The 17,226-nt window shown below is 49.6% G+C and overlaps 5 protein-coding genes across 5 annotated transcripts; 1 reads left to right on the top strand and 4 right to left on the bottom strand.

Annotated features, from left to right (window-relative positions):
* Positions 1-540: 540 nt before the first annotated feature.
* FPRO_04229 (uncharacterized protein) lies at positions 541-1,217 on the bottom strand (the record flags this gene model as incomplete). The annotated part of the gene is made up of 2 exons (XM_031229716.1): positions 541-946; positions 997-1,217. 2 exons carry the CDS (start codon positions 1,215-1,217, stop codon positions 541-543), a joined length of 627 nt encoding a protein of 208 aa, XP_031079925.1.
* A 1,597-nt stretch (positions 1,218-2,814) lies between these two features.
* On the top strand, positions 2,815-3,711 carry FPRO_04228 (uncharacterized protein; the record flags this gene model as incomplete). The annotated part of the gene is made up of 1 exon (XM_031229715.1): positions 2,815-3,711. The coding sequence occupies one exon, from the start codon at positions 2,815-2,817 to the stop codon at positions 3,709-3,711; it is 897 nt and encodes a 298-aa protein (XP_031079924.1).
* A 1,088-nt stretch (positions 3,712-4,799) lies between these two features.
* On the bottom strand, positions 4,800-5,720 carry FPRO_04227 (uncharacterized protein; the record flags this gene model as incomplete). Its single annotated transcript, XM_031229714.1, has 1 exon — positions 4,800-5,720. The coding sequence occupies one exon, from the start codon at positions 5,718-5,720 to the stop codon at positions 4,800-4,802; it is 921 nt and encodes a 306-aa protein (XP_031079923.1).
* A 3,893-nt stretch (positions 5,721-9,613) lies between these two features.
* FPRO_04226 (uncharacterized protein) lies at positions 9,614-13,121 on the bottom strand (the record flags this gene model as incomplete). Its single annotated transcript, XM_031229713.1, has 3 exons — positions 9,614-10,548; positions 10,603-12,992; positions 13,090-13,121. 3 exons carry the CDS (start codon positions 13,119-13,121, stop codon positions 9,614-9,616), a joined length of 3,357 nt encoding a protein of 1,118 aa, XP_031079922.1.
* A 2,468-nt stretch (positions 13,122-15,589) lies between these two features.
* Positions 15,590-16,542, bottom strand: FPRO_04225 (uncharacterized protein; the record flags this gene model as incomplete). The annotated part of the gene is made up of 2 exons (XM_031229712.1): positions 15,590-16,445; positions 16,499-16,542. The coding sequence occupies 2 exons, from the start codon at positions 16,540-16,542 to the stop codon at positions 15,590-15,592; spliced, it is 900 nt and encodes a 299-aa protein (XP_031079921.1).
* Positions 16,543-17,226: the final 684 nt, after the last annotated feature.

Here is a 17,226-nt window from a genome sequence, read left to right as displayed (position 1 = left end):
CATGCTCAGTCTCTGGCGATCCATACAACACCGCACAATACTGGACCTTCTCCTTATCTCGTCGGACTTTGTGAGACAGCATTTTAGGGGTTCTTGGTGCCATCGATTCGACTATCTTCGTTTTACAATACTATACAATACAATACACTCCACGGAACCAATCTGGGGCTCGACTCCCCCTTGGACCAATGCAATGCAAGGAGGGTGGGATATGATGCTCTAGGAATTGTACGGATACCGTGCGTCGTGGATCTAGTGCATCTTGGCAAGTCTCTGCGCCGCTCGTGTGCTTGATCTCGTTCGTGCAGGATCGTGACATGAGTCACTGGGCTTCTCCTGAGGATGCAGTATTGCAGGTTCTCCTTGGGTGCTTGGCAAGCCTGTCACATCTCGAATTGGAAACAGTACAGCCTGTCCCAAATATGCTAGTACGTAAGTCTTGTCTCGGCGAACTCGAGTGAGTAAACTGCCAAGGTGCATGTTCGAAGCGTACGGTAGTGTGTGTACTGTAGTGTAGTGTACTTTACTGTGCGTACTCTATCAGCCAGCGAGTGCCTTTCCTATCAGCTCCTTGGCCCTGTCGCTGTGGTTCATCTCGAGGGCCAGCTCCCGCCCCCTTTCTCCCATCTTGCCCCATGTCTTCTGAAGGATGCCTATCATCTTTGCCTCGTCCAGATCCGACTTCTTCTCAAAGTCGTCAAACTGATCGTCAAGAAAGACCAGGCATGCTGTGTCCTCAAGAACCTGTGTCTCTTCATCCGCCTTGAGGTTCTCCTTGCGGATCAGGGCAGCTACTCGAGCGCGGTCCTCCTCGGGAATGGGGGGTTGAATCTCTGGAGAAGCAAGGAGCTCGGCAACTTGAGCGGCGGCCTGAGCCTTGAGCTTTGCTCTCCAAGTCAAGTAGCCGGGACGAGTCATTGGGTAACTGCTTCGAGGGATCTCCCACCTGTGCATGTTTGTAAGCATTGGGACTTGAGAGGAGCTTAAGGTTCTGACCTTCGGAAGTGCTGTGCTCGACAGGCGAGCTGGAGAACAGGACTGGCGTCAGGGCATCGGCGGGCGAGCCACTTGGTCATCTTTTGAGCGTAGTTGAGCTCGAATGGGATCGTGGTTCCGTCAGGGGCTTCGACTGTCCTTGAATCTTGGGCATGAGCAGCGTCGATGAGCTCAAGGCCTCGGGCATACTCGGTGGGGAGGGGAGGGAGATGGTCGGTCATTGTGAGGCCGTTGTTGATAGTCTGACACTGTCTAACTGTCTTTTCGGATGCTGTCCTGAACACTATGAGTTATTAGCGGACAGAAAAGAATCGGTTTTGAGAATGTATGGATATCTTTGAACTGTGTGTGATGAAGATGATAAGTCTCGAATGGTGTCGTGAGATGAGTCAGCAGCATTGGCAGGTGTCTAATTGGATCTAGTGTGCGTGGGTGCTGTGCTCCATGGGACTATCTCCGAGGACCAAGGTCACATCATGATATGGAAACAACAATACTTTCCATGCAGATTTAAGCATTTGTTCTAGAGCAATGCACCGTGTGTAAGTATAAGCACCTTGGTTAGTTCTAGTTGCTCAGCGGGACAACTGCAGTGGGTTATTGTTCTATGTGCCAGTGACAATGTTCGTCCCCAGGTGCAAAAGGCAGCACAAACAAGGAAATTCTGGTCATCCATTGTACGCTCTGCGTTCCTGGTATCCATTAGAAGCAAGTGCATAGAGTATATAGGCCATTGCTCGTTCTAACATCGCCCTGTGGTCCCGTGCCCAGTGAAGGAAGCCCCCCTAAGCGTCCGACGGGCCATAAACTAATCAAGCAGTGCAGCACTGACAGTGGCAAGCCAACTGTACATTGTTTCTGCACCTCGAGCCCAGCCTAGAAAGTATTTCATCTTGCACTTCGAAAGCGGCTGTGCTTGATTTCCCCATCTACCCTTACTCCTCATCACAGACCTCGAGTGTGTCCCTCTTCCTCAACATTCCCCTCAGAGCAACACTGCATCTACAAATAACATATCTTGTAAAGGGAAGACAGTGTCTTACTTTCTTCCCTCCCGTCGCTTTCTTTTCCTGGCTATCATCACCCAGCCCGGTGCTGAACCCTTTGCTATCACCATTCTTTCTTGATTCTTCCTCGCGAGGCAAGATCTCGCTCGCCACTCATATCGAGGCATGTACAGGCTTGTCAGAGACTGTTGGGCATCAGTATTGACATATCACAATAGCACTGACATCACACGAGCGCCGTGATAGGCTCTTTGCTTCCCGCCCTCGAAAACAGATGAACACGCGCTTCCTACCTCTTCTCCCTAGGTGAACACACCACTCACTACTCATTCGAAGTATGTAGAGACTTGTTCAAGACTTATGAGCCTTACATGTTAAATCGAAGTGACAGTATCGACATCGACATCGACACGCAATCGTCGTAGTAGATCCGTCGTTTCGCAACACTCGAACACTCAAACACTACTTCTTGGTTCTGCTCTGCAGCACATATCAACTTCGCTTCTAGCCTCTAGGTATGTTCAGGGTCGATCGGGACTGACAGGCACATGATACTCACTAACTTTTGATGATAGTACTAGCATCAACGCGTAGTCGTGGTTAGTTCCTTTGCTCAAGACACTTAGACTGTACCTCTTTATTCAGCTTCGACGCTCTACACCTCTCACTGCTCATCCTGAGGTATGCACAGGTTTGACGAGATGGATCTGATGAGTGCCAAATGCTAATTCGTGGTAAAGTGTCAGCATCATCACCATTCGGGCATACTCATATTCAGTCCTACTCCTGATACCAGGACATCCGGCACATCATGCAGAGATTTCCCATCCCGCCGCCCACTTGGGCTGCATACAGACAGCATCAAGAGTACTATGATCGTTTATACCAAGGGCTCAATGGTTCCTGGTATAACCACAACACTGTTGTCCCCGGCTTCGTTGAATTGCCAGCAGATTGTGTGCCCCGACCCCCGGCTGTCAACCAAGCATCGTCCTCTCGGGCGGGCCCGGATCCTATTAACCCTACTATGCACTGCGACAAGCAGCTCGGCAAGCACTGCGACAAGGCCTGTTGTAAGCTCAAGCCCAAGGCTCGAGGTCGCCGTGTAACAATTGCCACTGCCAGTGATGAAGAGAACGGCGTTGTCACAGATACTGAAGGCAACATCACGGACAGCTCCAACCCTGTCGTCAAGAGCAAGATGACTACCAAGGCAAAGGGAAAGGATAAGGCGGTCCAGACTGATGATGATGCCTCGTCTGATGATGCCTCGTCTGATGATGAGGACGACGACTCTGATGATAATGAAGAGTCCGACGAAGACTCTGATGATGACAACAATAAGATTGCGAAGTCCAATCACGTCTACGGGGCCATGTACCCTAATCATCACCACCCACGGCCTAATGCCCCCTGGGTCAAAGGAGACTGCGCCCTCCTTGCTACCATCGACAGCAAGTATAAGCGATCTCGCTGGCTCGAAATGCAGGCCAATTTCTACAATGTCACAGGACAAATGGTCCCTCTTGTATGCTTCAAGGCCAGATGCGAGCGCGTTGAGGCCGAGAAGGCGGAGCGTTCCAAGACCCGCGAACTCGAGAAACGCATGAACAAGGTCGAGGACTGGATTGCGAAGCAGGAACGTGAGAAGTCGGCCGAGTCTGAGGACTCTGAGGACTCTGAGGACTCCGACGACTCGGATGAGTGATTCACTCCACTCGGATCAGCCAACGTCGTGTCACGATAGGTGCGTTGCGTGAGTCTTTCTGACGGAATTTACCACAGAGTGACTCTCGACTGTTACGAGTCTCTACAAATAGAGGCCAACATGCCCGGCCAAGACGATTGAGGTTTTGTTTCGTTATTGCTGTGTTTTTCTTGGCGTTAAGGGAGTAAAAGGAATAATTCGATAGATACCATCGTGATGGCTCAAGTTACGTTTTGGTAACTTAGACGGGGACAAATCTGAGACTCGGTCAATCATAGAAGCACAGCGAATTAGAGAAGAACAGAAAAATAAACAAGCCGGGGGCATGTCCTAGGTATTTGTTTTTTGAGAAAAAGTAACATGCTTGCTACCTTGGTGATAAATAAATCAGCATTAACTGCGTGCGCCCGGAAATGCAACCAACACCTGGGCTTAACATCAAACTCCTTTCTCTATTTTCCTAACCTCGGTTCCATGCAGAACTAAAGCATAACCGTAGAAGCTAAAATTTTGTACAATATCTGATGATAAATAAATAGGGCAATGGCCCAATGCAGATGCACAAAGATACAAATAGTTGTGGGTATCAAATAACAGGACAGAAGTGAAATAAGACCAAATGTGCGCTGAGGACAGTGTAGGCCGGGATGGGCTGGGCTCTGAAGGGTGGAAGTCGATTGTAAATCAGCCGATTGATAGGTACAACACCAGAAGAGTTCAACAACACCTGTCTCCAGGTGATGTGCGTTCCGATCCTCGGGCCAGAGTCACCATGGGAGGGCTTTGCTGTTTCATCAGCAAGCTAGTGCTTCCATGGCCTGATGCAAACTTGCGCTGTTCGTGTCGATATCTAAGATGCCCACAGGAATGTGATTTGATGTGGTGTTGCGGAACGGGCCGTTCGGCGTGAATCAAATTTGGGGCCCCTTTAGCGTGAGATGGCTTAGACCCGAGCCGTATTTCTGCTCACCTCAGTCGGTGTCGCTCAATTTGCTTCGGAGCCGTTCGTCAAGCTACCACAACTTTCTCGAGTTGTTACGAGTATTGTGGCCTGTGTTGGGTACAATGAGCAACTGACCATGCCCTCTTCAAATGGGGTTCTCCATTCCTGGAGGGGGAGTGGCTCTTGGCACGGGATTTTGGTTCACCACTGGAGGTTTACGTAGAGTACCACTGGTGCCGAGACCGCGTTTCATCATCTTGCCGAGGACCGTAACCAGCTCGCAAGCATCACCAAACATGTCGTCGTCCATTCCCTCCGTGGCCTCGTATACTTCCGCGATAGTGTCCTTGGCAACTTTCCGACTTCCTTCAGCATCGTGAACACATTCGTATAAGAAGGCAGCATATTCAGTTTTGACTGAGAGGCGAAGAGAGTGAGAGCCCCAGAGCATCGAGTCAGCAAGCTGGATAGCCTCCTGAAAATGCTGTTTTGCCTCAGGAAGGTAGTCTTTGGCTGGGATGAGAAAGTTGGGCGATAACGTAAAGTTTTGATCTTCAAACCCCGGGGGAGGCAATACTGGCCCCCCTTCGAGGGGGTGAGTTGGTTGAACAGAAGAGGGCCTAGATTCGACTTCCATGTCGGCAGCACGTCCCTTTCCCTTATCCAGGCGCGGCGTCAATACAGCAGTGACATCTGGCGTTTGTCTTCCCAAGTTCGAGACCGAGGGTGTGTTGCCAAAGAGAGCAAAAATATGTGAGAAAGAGGCACGAAGTTTGTAGGCGAGGACCTTGAGTTCGACATAGTTGCCAACCATTGGTATGACATATTGTTCAAGCATTACCTTGCCCTCTCGGGAGAGCCATATGATACGCAAGATACGCCGTATCGCGTTAGGTGATGGCTCATAGTCAGGCCGGCGCTGCTTCTTTGCGGCAACAAGCTGTTCGGCAAGGTTGAGAGACAAGCCGAGAATCTTAAAGAGCATGCTGGCCAAGAGAGGATTGTCATTCTCGACAGCTTTGGCAAGCTTGCCGAGAAACTTCTGGTCGACTTCAGAGGACGCCATGCAGCTCAGCCGGTACGTTCAAGGTGAAACTTGGGTGTAGGTGGGCTAGGCGTAGAACGGTCCACGACTGAGACTAGGGACTTTGCTTTAGTTTAGATATATCGACTAGGGCGACAGAGGGGAGGGGCGACGAGGGTGGAGGAAATAGCCTCGCATACGAATCAAAGCACGGGTGTCAAGCGTCATAGACGACGACAACAGGACATGCGACGAAAGAGAAGCAGGGAAATATGAGAATATGGAGGCAAGGAGAAGGAGGTTGGCTGAACTAACCGTTAACGAGCTCCACAGCTGCAGCAAAACGCACGGCGGGAACGACGCGAAGTGCGCGCAGGTCGTTGCAGCAGCTCACACGATGCAGCCCGGATGAGAGGCAGCCAGAGCGAACTGGGACTCGTAAGGCAGAGCCTATTACTTGGTCTGTAGAGGGGCGACTCTACAGGGACGGCGAGCCAAGTTGAAGGCGCGCAAGACAGCTGGCAAGCTGTGATTGGGTCCGATGCGTATTGGTGACTTTGACTCGGATTGTAGTGATTAGATGAGATTTGGAGATGCAGAACGACAGCGTCAGGAGAAGAACGAGTGACAGATGACGCTTAAAAGGCGCAGTATCGACCAAGGAAGCTTCCTGAAACCAATTGGCCTAATCCGAGTTCAGAGTCGAACTGTACGTGACGGCGCATACGCATGAACTGTCAAAAACCCCGGTGTTGATCAACTGCGGATGCTTCAACGTGCAATGACGACGAATAAGAAGCAGGTGAGTGAAACGCGAGATTGCGATTGAGGACCAAGGCCACGGGGACTACAATGAAAAGCTCGATAACAAACGAACGAGAGACTAGCAGCAGGAAACAAACGCAGAATTAGCGGCACCGAATAGCATGGCGGAAGAACGAGCGACAGGATGGCAGGCTCGTTTGAAGGAAGTTATACGGCCAACCACTCGCGCGCGGTGTTGAAGACGGACGGGAGCGAAAGTGACCAGCAAACAAGGACAAGCCGAGGCGCCTCCAGGTTCAGCGAATGACTGGGGCAGGCGGTGAGCAGAGCGGGTAGCAGACAGTCCTAGGCCTGACAAGACGGTCAGTGGGTTGCTGACGGGGGGTCTCTGTTCAAAGCCAGGTCTGTGAGATGGACGGACAGGCTAGACCAGGGGACCCTGAACACCAAAAGGCACCGCTATCAACAGTGCACCACTGAGCGTGGAGAGTCTCGACAAGGGTGGAAGGGTTCCAGAGCTTGTCTAGTCTGATCGGACGCTTGTTTGAAGATAATGATGAGAGATGACTGACAGGCGCAAGGACGATTTTTGATAGTCTCGAGGTTCAGTTGGAGTCTGATTTCAAGATCCGGTAAGTTATATCGTTGAGTAATGGTACGAATGCAATTTTATCGAGTTCGATAGGTGGTTGATTCTGTTGGCAGGGTAAACAAAACTTGCTCTCGCCAAGTCGATCAAACAAGTGATAAAATGGGTGCTATTTTTGTCGTTCCAGATTGACGTCGTTTAAATGGACCTTTGCCTTCTGTACAAAGTTGCCAGATGCACCTCGATCGACATTGATGTGACACAATTTGAGGAATTGAAGATTCGAATTGTAAGATGGGACTGGAGAGAAGAGTTCAGAAGTGACACACGCGCCACAGAGAGCACAGCACAAGAGAGCGCAGCGCAGCACACGGGGGTTAGGTGAAAATCGACGCGGCACGACGCGGTACGTTTCGCAAAGACCGAGTGAACCTTACTCTGAGGGTCTTGGTAATAAGAGTGAAGAAAAAAACACGGACCCAACGGGTAGGTGAGTTAGGTAAACGTTAAGGATATTCGAAATAGGTCAAAGTGCGAAGAGGCGGCGGGACCGATGTATAAGGAGGCTGGGGATATCGGCAATGTCAAAGCCAAGTCATGTAAGGAAGAAGAAAAGTTTGAGAGGAAAAAGTAAAACACAGAAACATGAGCGTCAGGTGGAAATGAGGTTCATGTCCGACGCATCTCCCTCATGCATGCTCTTTCCTACCTGAACACGGCATGAACAGACAATTTTGGGCACAAAAAGGAAAGAGACCTTGGGTGGATGTCCTCCCTTCCTTCACTTCCATCTTGTGGCTTGTTCTCGACATGGATAGGTAGGCCCAGATTTTGAGTTTTATTTCCTAACTGGGCGTTTCCGTTGCAAGTCTAAGGTACCTATCTATCTCATCTCTGTCTCATTGTAAAAGTTAATACAGCCATAGCTACCTACCTACTAAGGAAAGTAAGTAGGGTGGGTTACTCTCACATGAGAAGCTTTCAAAAGTTAATCTTAACTTTTTGAGCACATCCACCAGCGCAAATGTTACTCTGCTTCCCGTTGGACTGTACAGTTACAGTCAGATCTCAACGGTCTCCCCGAACTGGGAACATGCTTGACCGTTCAGTTTTACTTACGGAGTAGTGAAAGACACAATTACAAGAACAAATACGGAGTAGCGAGTGTTCAAGACACACAGCTGACCCACAGACGGGGACTATCCCGAGACCTGACCCGCAGACTAACTCACTATCAACCACCGTCTCAGACTATAATGCACTGCGATGCGACACTTCAACATCAGCGTCCGTATGTGGCTCAAGCCTGATGACCATTTAATTCATGCATGACAATGGAGAGCCGTTGGCCGTTGACTATACGCAGTATGAGGTAATATGACCCATAGTTATCTGTCTGTAAGACTTGCTTGACATCGTCTCTATCATCCTCTGTCAGGCTTCAATGCAGCACAAGTGTAAGATAGAAGATACCGCCCAAGTCACAACACATCTCACAATGATGATCTAGGCCTAATCAAAGCGGTTTCAACCCTTTCCGCTTCTATCTTCCCCCATGGACATCAACTTGACAATTGTCTTTCAATCATTTTCATCCAGTTGTTCCCATTTCTGGATGTACGCTGCTGACTTGGCCTTTAAATGTGATCCACGTCTCTTTAACCAATCGTCGTCTACCCTGCACTTCCCAGCCACCTGAATTACAACTCCCACCATCTCGTGCGTATCTTCCCTTCCACTCAATCATGATCCGTCCGACATCACGGGTGGCCTCTCCTTATGCGACCGCCCTCTCGAACACGTAGCTTATGCAGAATCCAATTACTCGTCGCCTTGATCAGGCTAATTCTGCTATCTTCACTCACGGACCTCGCCCTGAGGATTTTGACTTACACGTCTCGGGGAGGAAAGAAAACTCAGGACCTTGACCATAAGCGATGAAATTATTTAGTTAAATCTAGCTTAAGTTTAGGATACCTTTGCTGAGTTTATTTTTAACACCCTATATCAAGGTCTGATGTTTTCTTGCCCCCCCCCCCGGCACGTTGACTACTCCATATAAGCCCCATATTCAGCTACGAACAAGCCTAGAATCCCAACCTCTCGGTTTTTTTGACAGCATCCCACTTCACGTCCTGTTTTTGCTTCTTACTCCTCGCTCAGCTCCAAAACCCCAACAAGGCAGACACATGACGGCAGCGGTGAGTTTTCTAATCGAGCTGCTGGTCCCTTAGTTTCGGCGGGTTTGTTGCCATATACCATTTAACCTCGCCCACCTTAGAGAGAATACAAACAGGCACAGACAGTAATTGAGCGCTGAGAAATATGAACATATGTTGCTACACTATCTACTCCCCCTTAACACTGAAACCGTTTCCAATCATCTATGGTATCCGCACCAGCATGTTTGTGTGCCTTCTCTTGACTCCGATCGAATATTCCCAGCTATAGAAAATGACTCCGTTGCGCCTCTCTACTCCAAACCAGACGTGTGCGCCTAATACTCACAACAGTCCTTGCCTGCCAAATGCCCAAATGCCCAATATTCCGTGACAAAAAGCTCCAATCCTCGCTAGTAAGCCTAAGTCCAAGCTCTAGGTCGTACCAGTGCGCCTGGCTTTCGACGCCTGCTTCCGATATTCAAATTTTCCGAGCTCTTATCTGCCATAACATTCTCAAACCGCTCGTGCCCTCCAACTGTGACCAGTTTCACCACATTGCCAAAGCTAAAGGCAACTGATCGCTGGCCGACTCGAACCATGGGGCCAATGTCTGTCACGATCAAGTGTCCAGCTCTCTCGTTATCTTGAAATAGCGGTCGCGTCTCGTCAGTTCTTAACTGGCCACTCTGCGGCGCGGTCCAAATCTCCCAACGACCAAACAAATCCCGTCCTGGTTCTTTGCGCGGGGATCGGTGTCGAAGCCCATCTGCTTTGCGCCGTCCGTTGATTTCGACATCTAGAACTCGGGATGGCTTTTGCCGAATGCCCACAACACAACCGTCAGATAGAACACTCCATGAGCCAGGGTTCTTTGTATGTCTTTTTGTTTCCTTGACTGATTCCCACGCACACCAGCCTGGAGCTTCGGGGACCACAGAGCTTTGGTAAAAAATCATGTCATGCTCTCCTGGAGGGACAAAGGTTTGTACAATGCAATCCCCTGACTCAGCTCCAGTATAACATAAGGTAAACCACGCAAGGCCATTAGACACTGGCTGTGAGGAAGGCCGAACGAAGAAAGCGCTTTGAAGTGAGCGCTGGGCCATGGGTTCCGTTGAAAACGTATAGACAAGATTGTAGTCTTCCATATCCACGAGATGAACGCGACTGATTCCTGCAATCAAGAAGAGACCCAGTGAAGAAAGAGGCACTACTTGATGAACTCCGTCTTGTTCAATGCCCTCAAGATGAACACTTCGGGAATTCCAGGAAAGCGTCTCTCTTGTCGCTGCGTGAACACAGCCTCTTCTAGATGCGGTGATAATGGCAATTAATGGCGCTGCCTGCTTGCTCCCTGTTTAAATGATATTAGTGCCTTAACCAACTCTCTGCGAAAAATAGTACTTACGCTTCCCGATCAGAGGTCTGACACATGTAAGTGGACTTCTACAGATGCCGTAGTCTGCCCCTTCTCCTGCTTCCGGCATGAATTCGGTAAGTGTCCCGTTTCTGCGTACGAGAACCAGTCGAGGGATATCGCTGTTTGTGTCGAACGAGCCGAAAAAGAAGGCCTCAGATTTCTGGCCTTGAAGGTTGACGGAGAGTGGAGGCCCCCAGACTTTGTCTTTTATGTTCCATAAAGCTATCTTGGTGGGTGATAATATGGCCAACCACTTGGAGTTGTCATCGATAGTCATGGCGAGCACGGGAAAGGGGGCATCGTTTGTGCGGCAGCCATCAACGATGGTGTACGGGAATATGTCGTGCCGGGCATCCCAAACTTGTATTGTGCGATCCAATCCGACTGATACAACATGGCCATCGGCCGCTGCGGCAAGCATTACAACATCCAGTCTGTGCCCTCCGGTAAAAGACTTGACGTCAAGTGTGGGATCGGTATCCGAGTGACGATCATCGTCACTTTCGTCTTCCCACAGGAGGAACGATGTGAGCAGCCGGACACTCGCCATCACGACCAGAAGTATGACAACAAATCGAGTGAGTTGATGGTTGATGAAGTCATAAAGTGCCGGTAGTAGAGTCGGTTCCTTAAGATGAGGCATACGATCCGAACCTTTCATGACGAAGACAACCGGCTCAAATACTCTCGCAACGTAGCTATGTGCCGTGGGTTTGATGATGCTGATAATTTCTTGAGCCGTTTCGTGATCTTGTAAACGAAGCCAGGACTTAGGGCTGCGTGCTTGGTGTATGGAGTCCAGAGGGCTCTGTGACGAGCCACTGCTTTCCAGGGTGCCAGGTCCTCGATGAAGGCGTGAAAAGAAGTTAAAGACAGTTCCTTCCTCGAAAAAGTGCCATTGGGCGATGAAGACGAAACCAAGCATGATGACGGTGCCTGCTATGCGTGTCGACAAGGTAGCTTTGCCTTGAAGTACAAGTTCCCACGTTCCCCGAGGCTTAAAATCAGAGCCTCTACGATTATGACGCATCGAAGCTTTGGCAAGCGCATCACTAAGTTCGGTACGGCGGACATCAACGCTGAGAACAGACAAGAAGAAGGTCGAAAGGTAAAAAAGGTCGAACACAATCGCGACAGTGGCAAATAAGCAGAAGGCCGAAACACCAGGGGACACCCAGCGTGAAAGCATCAATAGAAGAAACACGTTTTGCAGTGAGCTGGTGATAGCTGTATGGGCAGTTTCTCCAAATGCATTTCCAATACGGCTGCTTGTTGAGTCTTCAGGAGGAGTGAGGATGACGGCATTGATAAGCCTGAAGATATTCTCGAGACTCATGGAGAGAACAACAAGCGGGTAGGCTGCTCTTGGGATGCGTGATAGGTCAAGTCTGAAGATGGCGCACACGGTGAAGCTTGACATGACAGAGAAAGCGATCTGGGACACGACCGTGACAATGAGGCCAAACTTGGACTTGAAAGCCCTCAGTTTTGATAAGCTCATAAGGAAGTAGATTGACGTTAATACATACGCGACTGCAAGAATAGCTGTATCTTTGCGAGATATAGGGCGAAACTGAAACTCATAAAGCTGGCTCGAGGTTGACCGACCGTCAGACGGGTAGATGTCCCATTTATTCGAAACCTTGTCTGGTAACAAGCCGGCTTTTCTTTCCCACTGTTGGCCGACGGGCGAATCTCGTAGATAAATGAGTGTGATGACGAGAGCGTCTGCAGCAACGAGACGACGTTCCTCGAATCGTTTTCCACTAAAAACGATGGAGTGTCTGAGCGTGACATTGACTGATGTAGACTGAGTTTTTTTGTCGTTGACGGTTGCCAGGATATCAGGGTCGACTAATATGTTCTCTCTTATACAGTCCCAGTACTGAAGTGGCGAGTGAAAGAACCAAGACTGGTTATTCAGGCCGTTGATAGCATGGAAAGCGTCCCGTTGAGTTGTCGAGAGATCGGCTCCTGGTTCTGGTAAAGAACGGGCAACATGTCGAGCGCGGATTGGGCGAAAGTTCTCAGTGTTTCCAAGCAACTCATTTTGCAGTTCCAAGGCAGAAACGAGCAGGTCTTGTTCCAATGCCTGCATATAACTGCCATGAACCCAGATTGAGCGCATCATGACATCGGGACGAATGCTGGCACCATAATGTAGTGGCTGAGCGACAGTCCAAGCATGATGAGGGAGGTTAGAAGCGCCGTTGACATAGTCGCTTGTAAAGAGGTAAGGGATGGGATAAGTTAGCATGGTGGCCACGACGACCGAAACGAGGAGAGTTGCGACAACATGGCTAGCGGCGTATGATCCGTATCGATGAAGGGCGCTGCGTATAGGATGAGTAGGCGCGAGAACCGGAGCTTCCGTTGTTCTGCAACAGAATGTGAGCTGAAGACGGAGGACGGAGCGGGGGACGGAGACGGAGAGCGGACGGAAGCACGGTAGGGATCGGGGCAAATAAGACTGACCCTCGGAGTGGGTACAGGAAGTACCAAATCATGAGGACGGCAGATGAGATTGGGGCCGGGTATTATCCCATGTACGAATAACTGGGAGTGAGAGCGAGAGAAAAGAGGCAAGATGGTCGGGGGCTGAAATGAAGCAAGAGCGAGAGCTTAAGCTTCGAAAGGTCGTGGAAGACGGCTGGCGTGACATGGACCAAAATGTCTGTTGATAAATTCGAGTTGAGTAATGGTGGTTCGATTCACCAGGGCGGGCAGGGCCGCCTGAGAGGACCAAAGGCCAGTCGTTGCTCGACAGAGCAAAGGTGAAGCCAGGACCCGCGGTAGCGACCAGGGCGCGTTGAGGCTCGTGTTAGTTAGCGATTTCCGAATTCCACAAGCGTCTTTAATGTCGGGTCATGCCAGATTCAGGGCAGAGCAGGTCACGAGACTTTGAAGATGCTTGGGAGCCGAACTTGGGAGGACAAGGACCAGGTGTGGCTTTTTAGGTAGATCGTGGCTCGCACAATGGTAGGGTAGTATCGAGATTCGATGGTCTGAGTGTTTGCGACAAGGTGTTGTAGGGGATGATTCTCAGGGGTTCTTGTCGTTCATAGGGTACCTGATTGAGCTTGTGATCGAGGAGGTGATGTTGATAAAGGACGCAAGAATAACTGACGTAGGTAGGCAGGCAGGTAAAGTAGGTAGCTACGCCATGAGAATGGAAGTGGGAAGCCCAACGTACTAAGTTAATAAAACTTAGGTTGAAACTAAGACGGGAGAGATAGCGGCGATGACACCAAGGCGCGATGCTAGGCCACCAAGCTACTGCCCTGGATCGATCTCCGAAGTCGACCTAAAAGCCATAAAGTCAAAAAAGATGGGCGTGCCTTCCCGTATCCAGGTCAAGGTGAGATTGAGTGCCGAGTGGGGATTGGATGTGTCCCTGAGAAGGAGAGACCGAGAGAGGAACCTAAAAGTCGAAGGAACGAAGAAATCGAGACCGCGGCATTGATTGGAAATGGAATATCCCGACAAATCGGAGATCTTGAGTCTAGGTAGACTACTGTGCTCCGTAGAGGCTCAGAATTGAAGTAAACCGCGAATGGCAAGTGGAAGGGAGATCGACAAGACGCTAAAGGTTGGGCCTTGCTCTTTTTCTTCCCCATTAGCAGCATCTGCAGTACGGAGTATCGAGGCGGCAGGAAGAGGCCCATGTACTAATATCCTGTACCTTTTCCTTACAAATAATTGTCTTTGATTGATGCGTTTTAGATGAAAGACCCTGATTCACCGAGACGAGTGAGAGTATCTACCTACGTTGGGTGTAGGGGAACAACGTGGGAGAAACACTACTGAAACAAATTGCCGATGGGTATGACGGGAATGCACCCAAGCATCAGCTGCGTCTCTCTACCTACCTACATAGTAGGTAGTTATTCTGTGCCCAAGAAATCAACGCAACAAGAGGAAAAAACATGCCAAATGAACCCAGGAACCAAGGCCGTGGACCTGAACCTTGCAGCGAGTCCCCCCTGAAAGGCTTAGATCAGATCCACAAGTGTCCCATTCTGGATCTACTTCCCGTTCTAAAGCGCTCCTCCACTTGGACTCTGGCTTGTGATACTTGGGCTGGTTGCACAAGAGCAATTTTGGCGTCGAGGTGAAATGAAATAACAGGGAAGACGCTGGTGAGCATCGATCAGCCATCAAATAATGAATCACTTCTCAAGCCTCTCAAACTGCCAATGCTACCCATTAAAGTAAGGAATTGCACTTGATACCACCCAATCGCCCTATTCTGGCAACCACTTCATACCCATGTCCTTGCTTCCCGCCTGAGCAATATCCTAACAGGAAATTCACAAAAGCAACTTCAACTTTTTCCCGTGTCATTGACTCACTTTTAGGTAGTTCGGCCCACCAACTCCAGCGCCAGCCCCAACTCCACCTCTACCGTTGCCACGAGCTGCCAAGTCATTTCCAACGCCTACATACCTTTCTTGGAGCCATGCTATGGCCATGTGGTTTTCACTGCAGAGGTTTCACTTCATTCGGCCATAATTGGTGCAAGGGGGGCATGATATGAACTTCTATCAACCTGATTTGTCCCACACAAAGACATGGCATCTATGCATTCTTTCAGCTCACAGCCCCTCTGTCTAAGTTCAATGCCCCTCATTGGGGTCGGTATTATGTGAAGAAGAGACAGGAAGCGCTAGTGGAACACATCCTCCGACCCATCTCTGCCACGGGGAGGGGGTGTTGATTCTGCCCTGCCCGATGACTTCGCGAGACAACTGTGCTGATCATCGTTACCGATGAGTCGGTGAGTTTATCCTTGATTTGAAGCTGCTGAGATATGTGATTGAGTCTTCTGGGGAATACATACTATGCTCTTCTCAAATTGTCGAACACTAAACTACCCTCAACATAATCGAAACCATACGCGAGGTGCAATCATACCACTTTCTGATTGTATTGCAGTTCTAAATTCCTCAAAAGACGAACCGGCTGAAGCAGAGTATTAGAGGCCTGCCCTTAACAACTTGGCCTGTTCATGTTCGCGAATCTTTCTATACGCCTCCAAAACATCCGCCCTAGCCTCCTGCAACTCCTCTCTTCTCTTCAGACTGCCCGCAGCCTTGGGGATATTTCCAACATCCGCAGTAGCATCTTTAATCTTGATCTGTTTTGTCAAATTCTTGTTCAGCTCAGGTGGGGCTTGCGCCTGGTCGTGCACAGCAATCTTGGCTTCGGCTCTCTTCTTCTTCAACTCCTCCCAAGGGTCGTCGACCTTTCCACCCTTTCGTCGTGCTCGCTTGCCTGTCGCTTCGTTGAGTGTTGCTCGCGCAATTGCTGCCGCGCCAGTAGGGTCTTCGTCGAGTTCTCGCCCGATTTCTTCGTCTGCTTCTTCCTCTTTTTGCTCCTGGATCTTTCGCTCCTCTTCTCTCCATTGGGCGTAAAGTTTGTGCATGTTTCTCTCCTTTCGAGTGCGATAGACCTTGAAACCCTGCTCATCCTTGCCATCCTTGATGGTAGTCTTCTTGGTGAGGCCTGCGACTGGTAGTGAAGCATCGACTCGCTGAGCAAATGCCCTTAGATCTTCGCCTGGACGGATCTTGAGATCCTCTGCCTTTTGTTTTGCGGTTTTTGTATCTTCGCCGTCGTCGAGGCCAGATCTCACTTTCTTCCCCTGTGCGACAGACATGAGTCGCCTGAAAGCTCGAGGTGCATCATTGTCCTTGCGAGCCTTCTTGCCCTTCTTCGTCTTTGGTGCAATATCTTTTGTGTCTTCTGCAGCCTTTTTCCCCTTTCCTGTTGTCGCCTTCTTCTTTCCTACTTGTAAAGGTCGTGCTCTTTGAGTCGGAGGGAGGTTGAAGCTATAAAGAAAAGTCAGTTGCGCATATGCAATCGAGACTAAAGATCGACGCACTCTGCTTCGTCATCTCCCCTCTTTCTTTTGTGCTTGTGAGGCATGTTGAAGTGCGCGGGTATATCTTTGGGCCTATCGAGGGCTTTCAGGAAGACTGAAAAATGGGATTTCTGTAGCGGCGTCGCTGAATCGTGCGTGAAACGGTCACAATTGTTGAAGATGAAACCTGAAGATGCAAGTTGCGAAAGTTGAGTTGCACCAAAAATTCTCTTATCGATAAGCGTCTCGAACCAAGTTAACTCCCACGGGGCGGTGCCCAGAATGAGTACAGCTGCCAAAGGATAGCATAACCTCGGAATTGAAGGCTCAGTAAATAATGCAGCTTAGTTAATTTTACTGGGGAACAGTAGAAAGCGAGTTTCCTTTCTCAATCTCGGAGTCTTGGAATGATATTGGTAGTGGAGGCCGAAGTATCTCATCCTCGCCATCGTCTAAGTGGATCCACTGTAGAGAACTTCCAGGCTGGGTTGTTAAACTGGGTTCGAGGTCATGATGCTAATTGTCAAGTTAAACAATTGAATGGCATATATCCTTTTGGTTTCCCTACTTGTTCCTTTGAACACTATGTATCTTACATCATTGAGGCTGTTTGAGAAAGTCACTATCGGGCCAAGTACGGCAGACAAGCGTCTAAGTGAGGTGGGTGTAAGTGAAGGCTAGAATGAAATGGCCTGGACGAGTTATGAGATTCATATCACATTCTTGTAGAACAGAGGCAACAAAATTAA

Source organism: Fusarium proliferatum (genome assembly GCF_900067095.1).
Source record: "Fusarium proliferatum ET1 genome assembly, contig: FPRO_scaffold004, whole genome shotgun sequence".
In the NCBI taxonomy this organism is placed as follows: domain Eukaryota; kingdom Fungi; phylum Ascomycota; class Sordariomycetes; order Hypocreales; family Nectriaceae; genus Fusarium; species Fusarium proliferatum.
The sequence above is the reverse complement of the archived record's forward strand: the minus strand, read 5'-3'. Positions and strand labels throughout refer to the sequence as shown.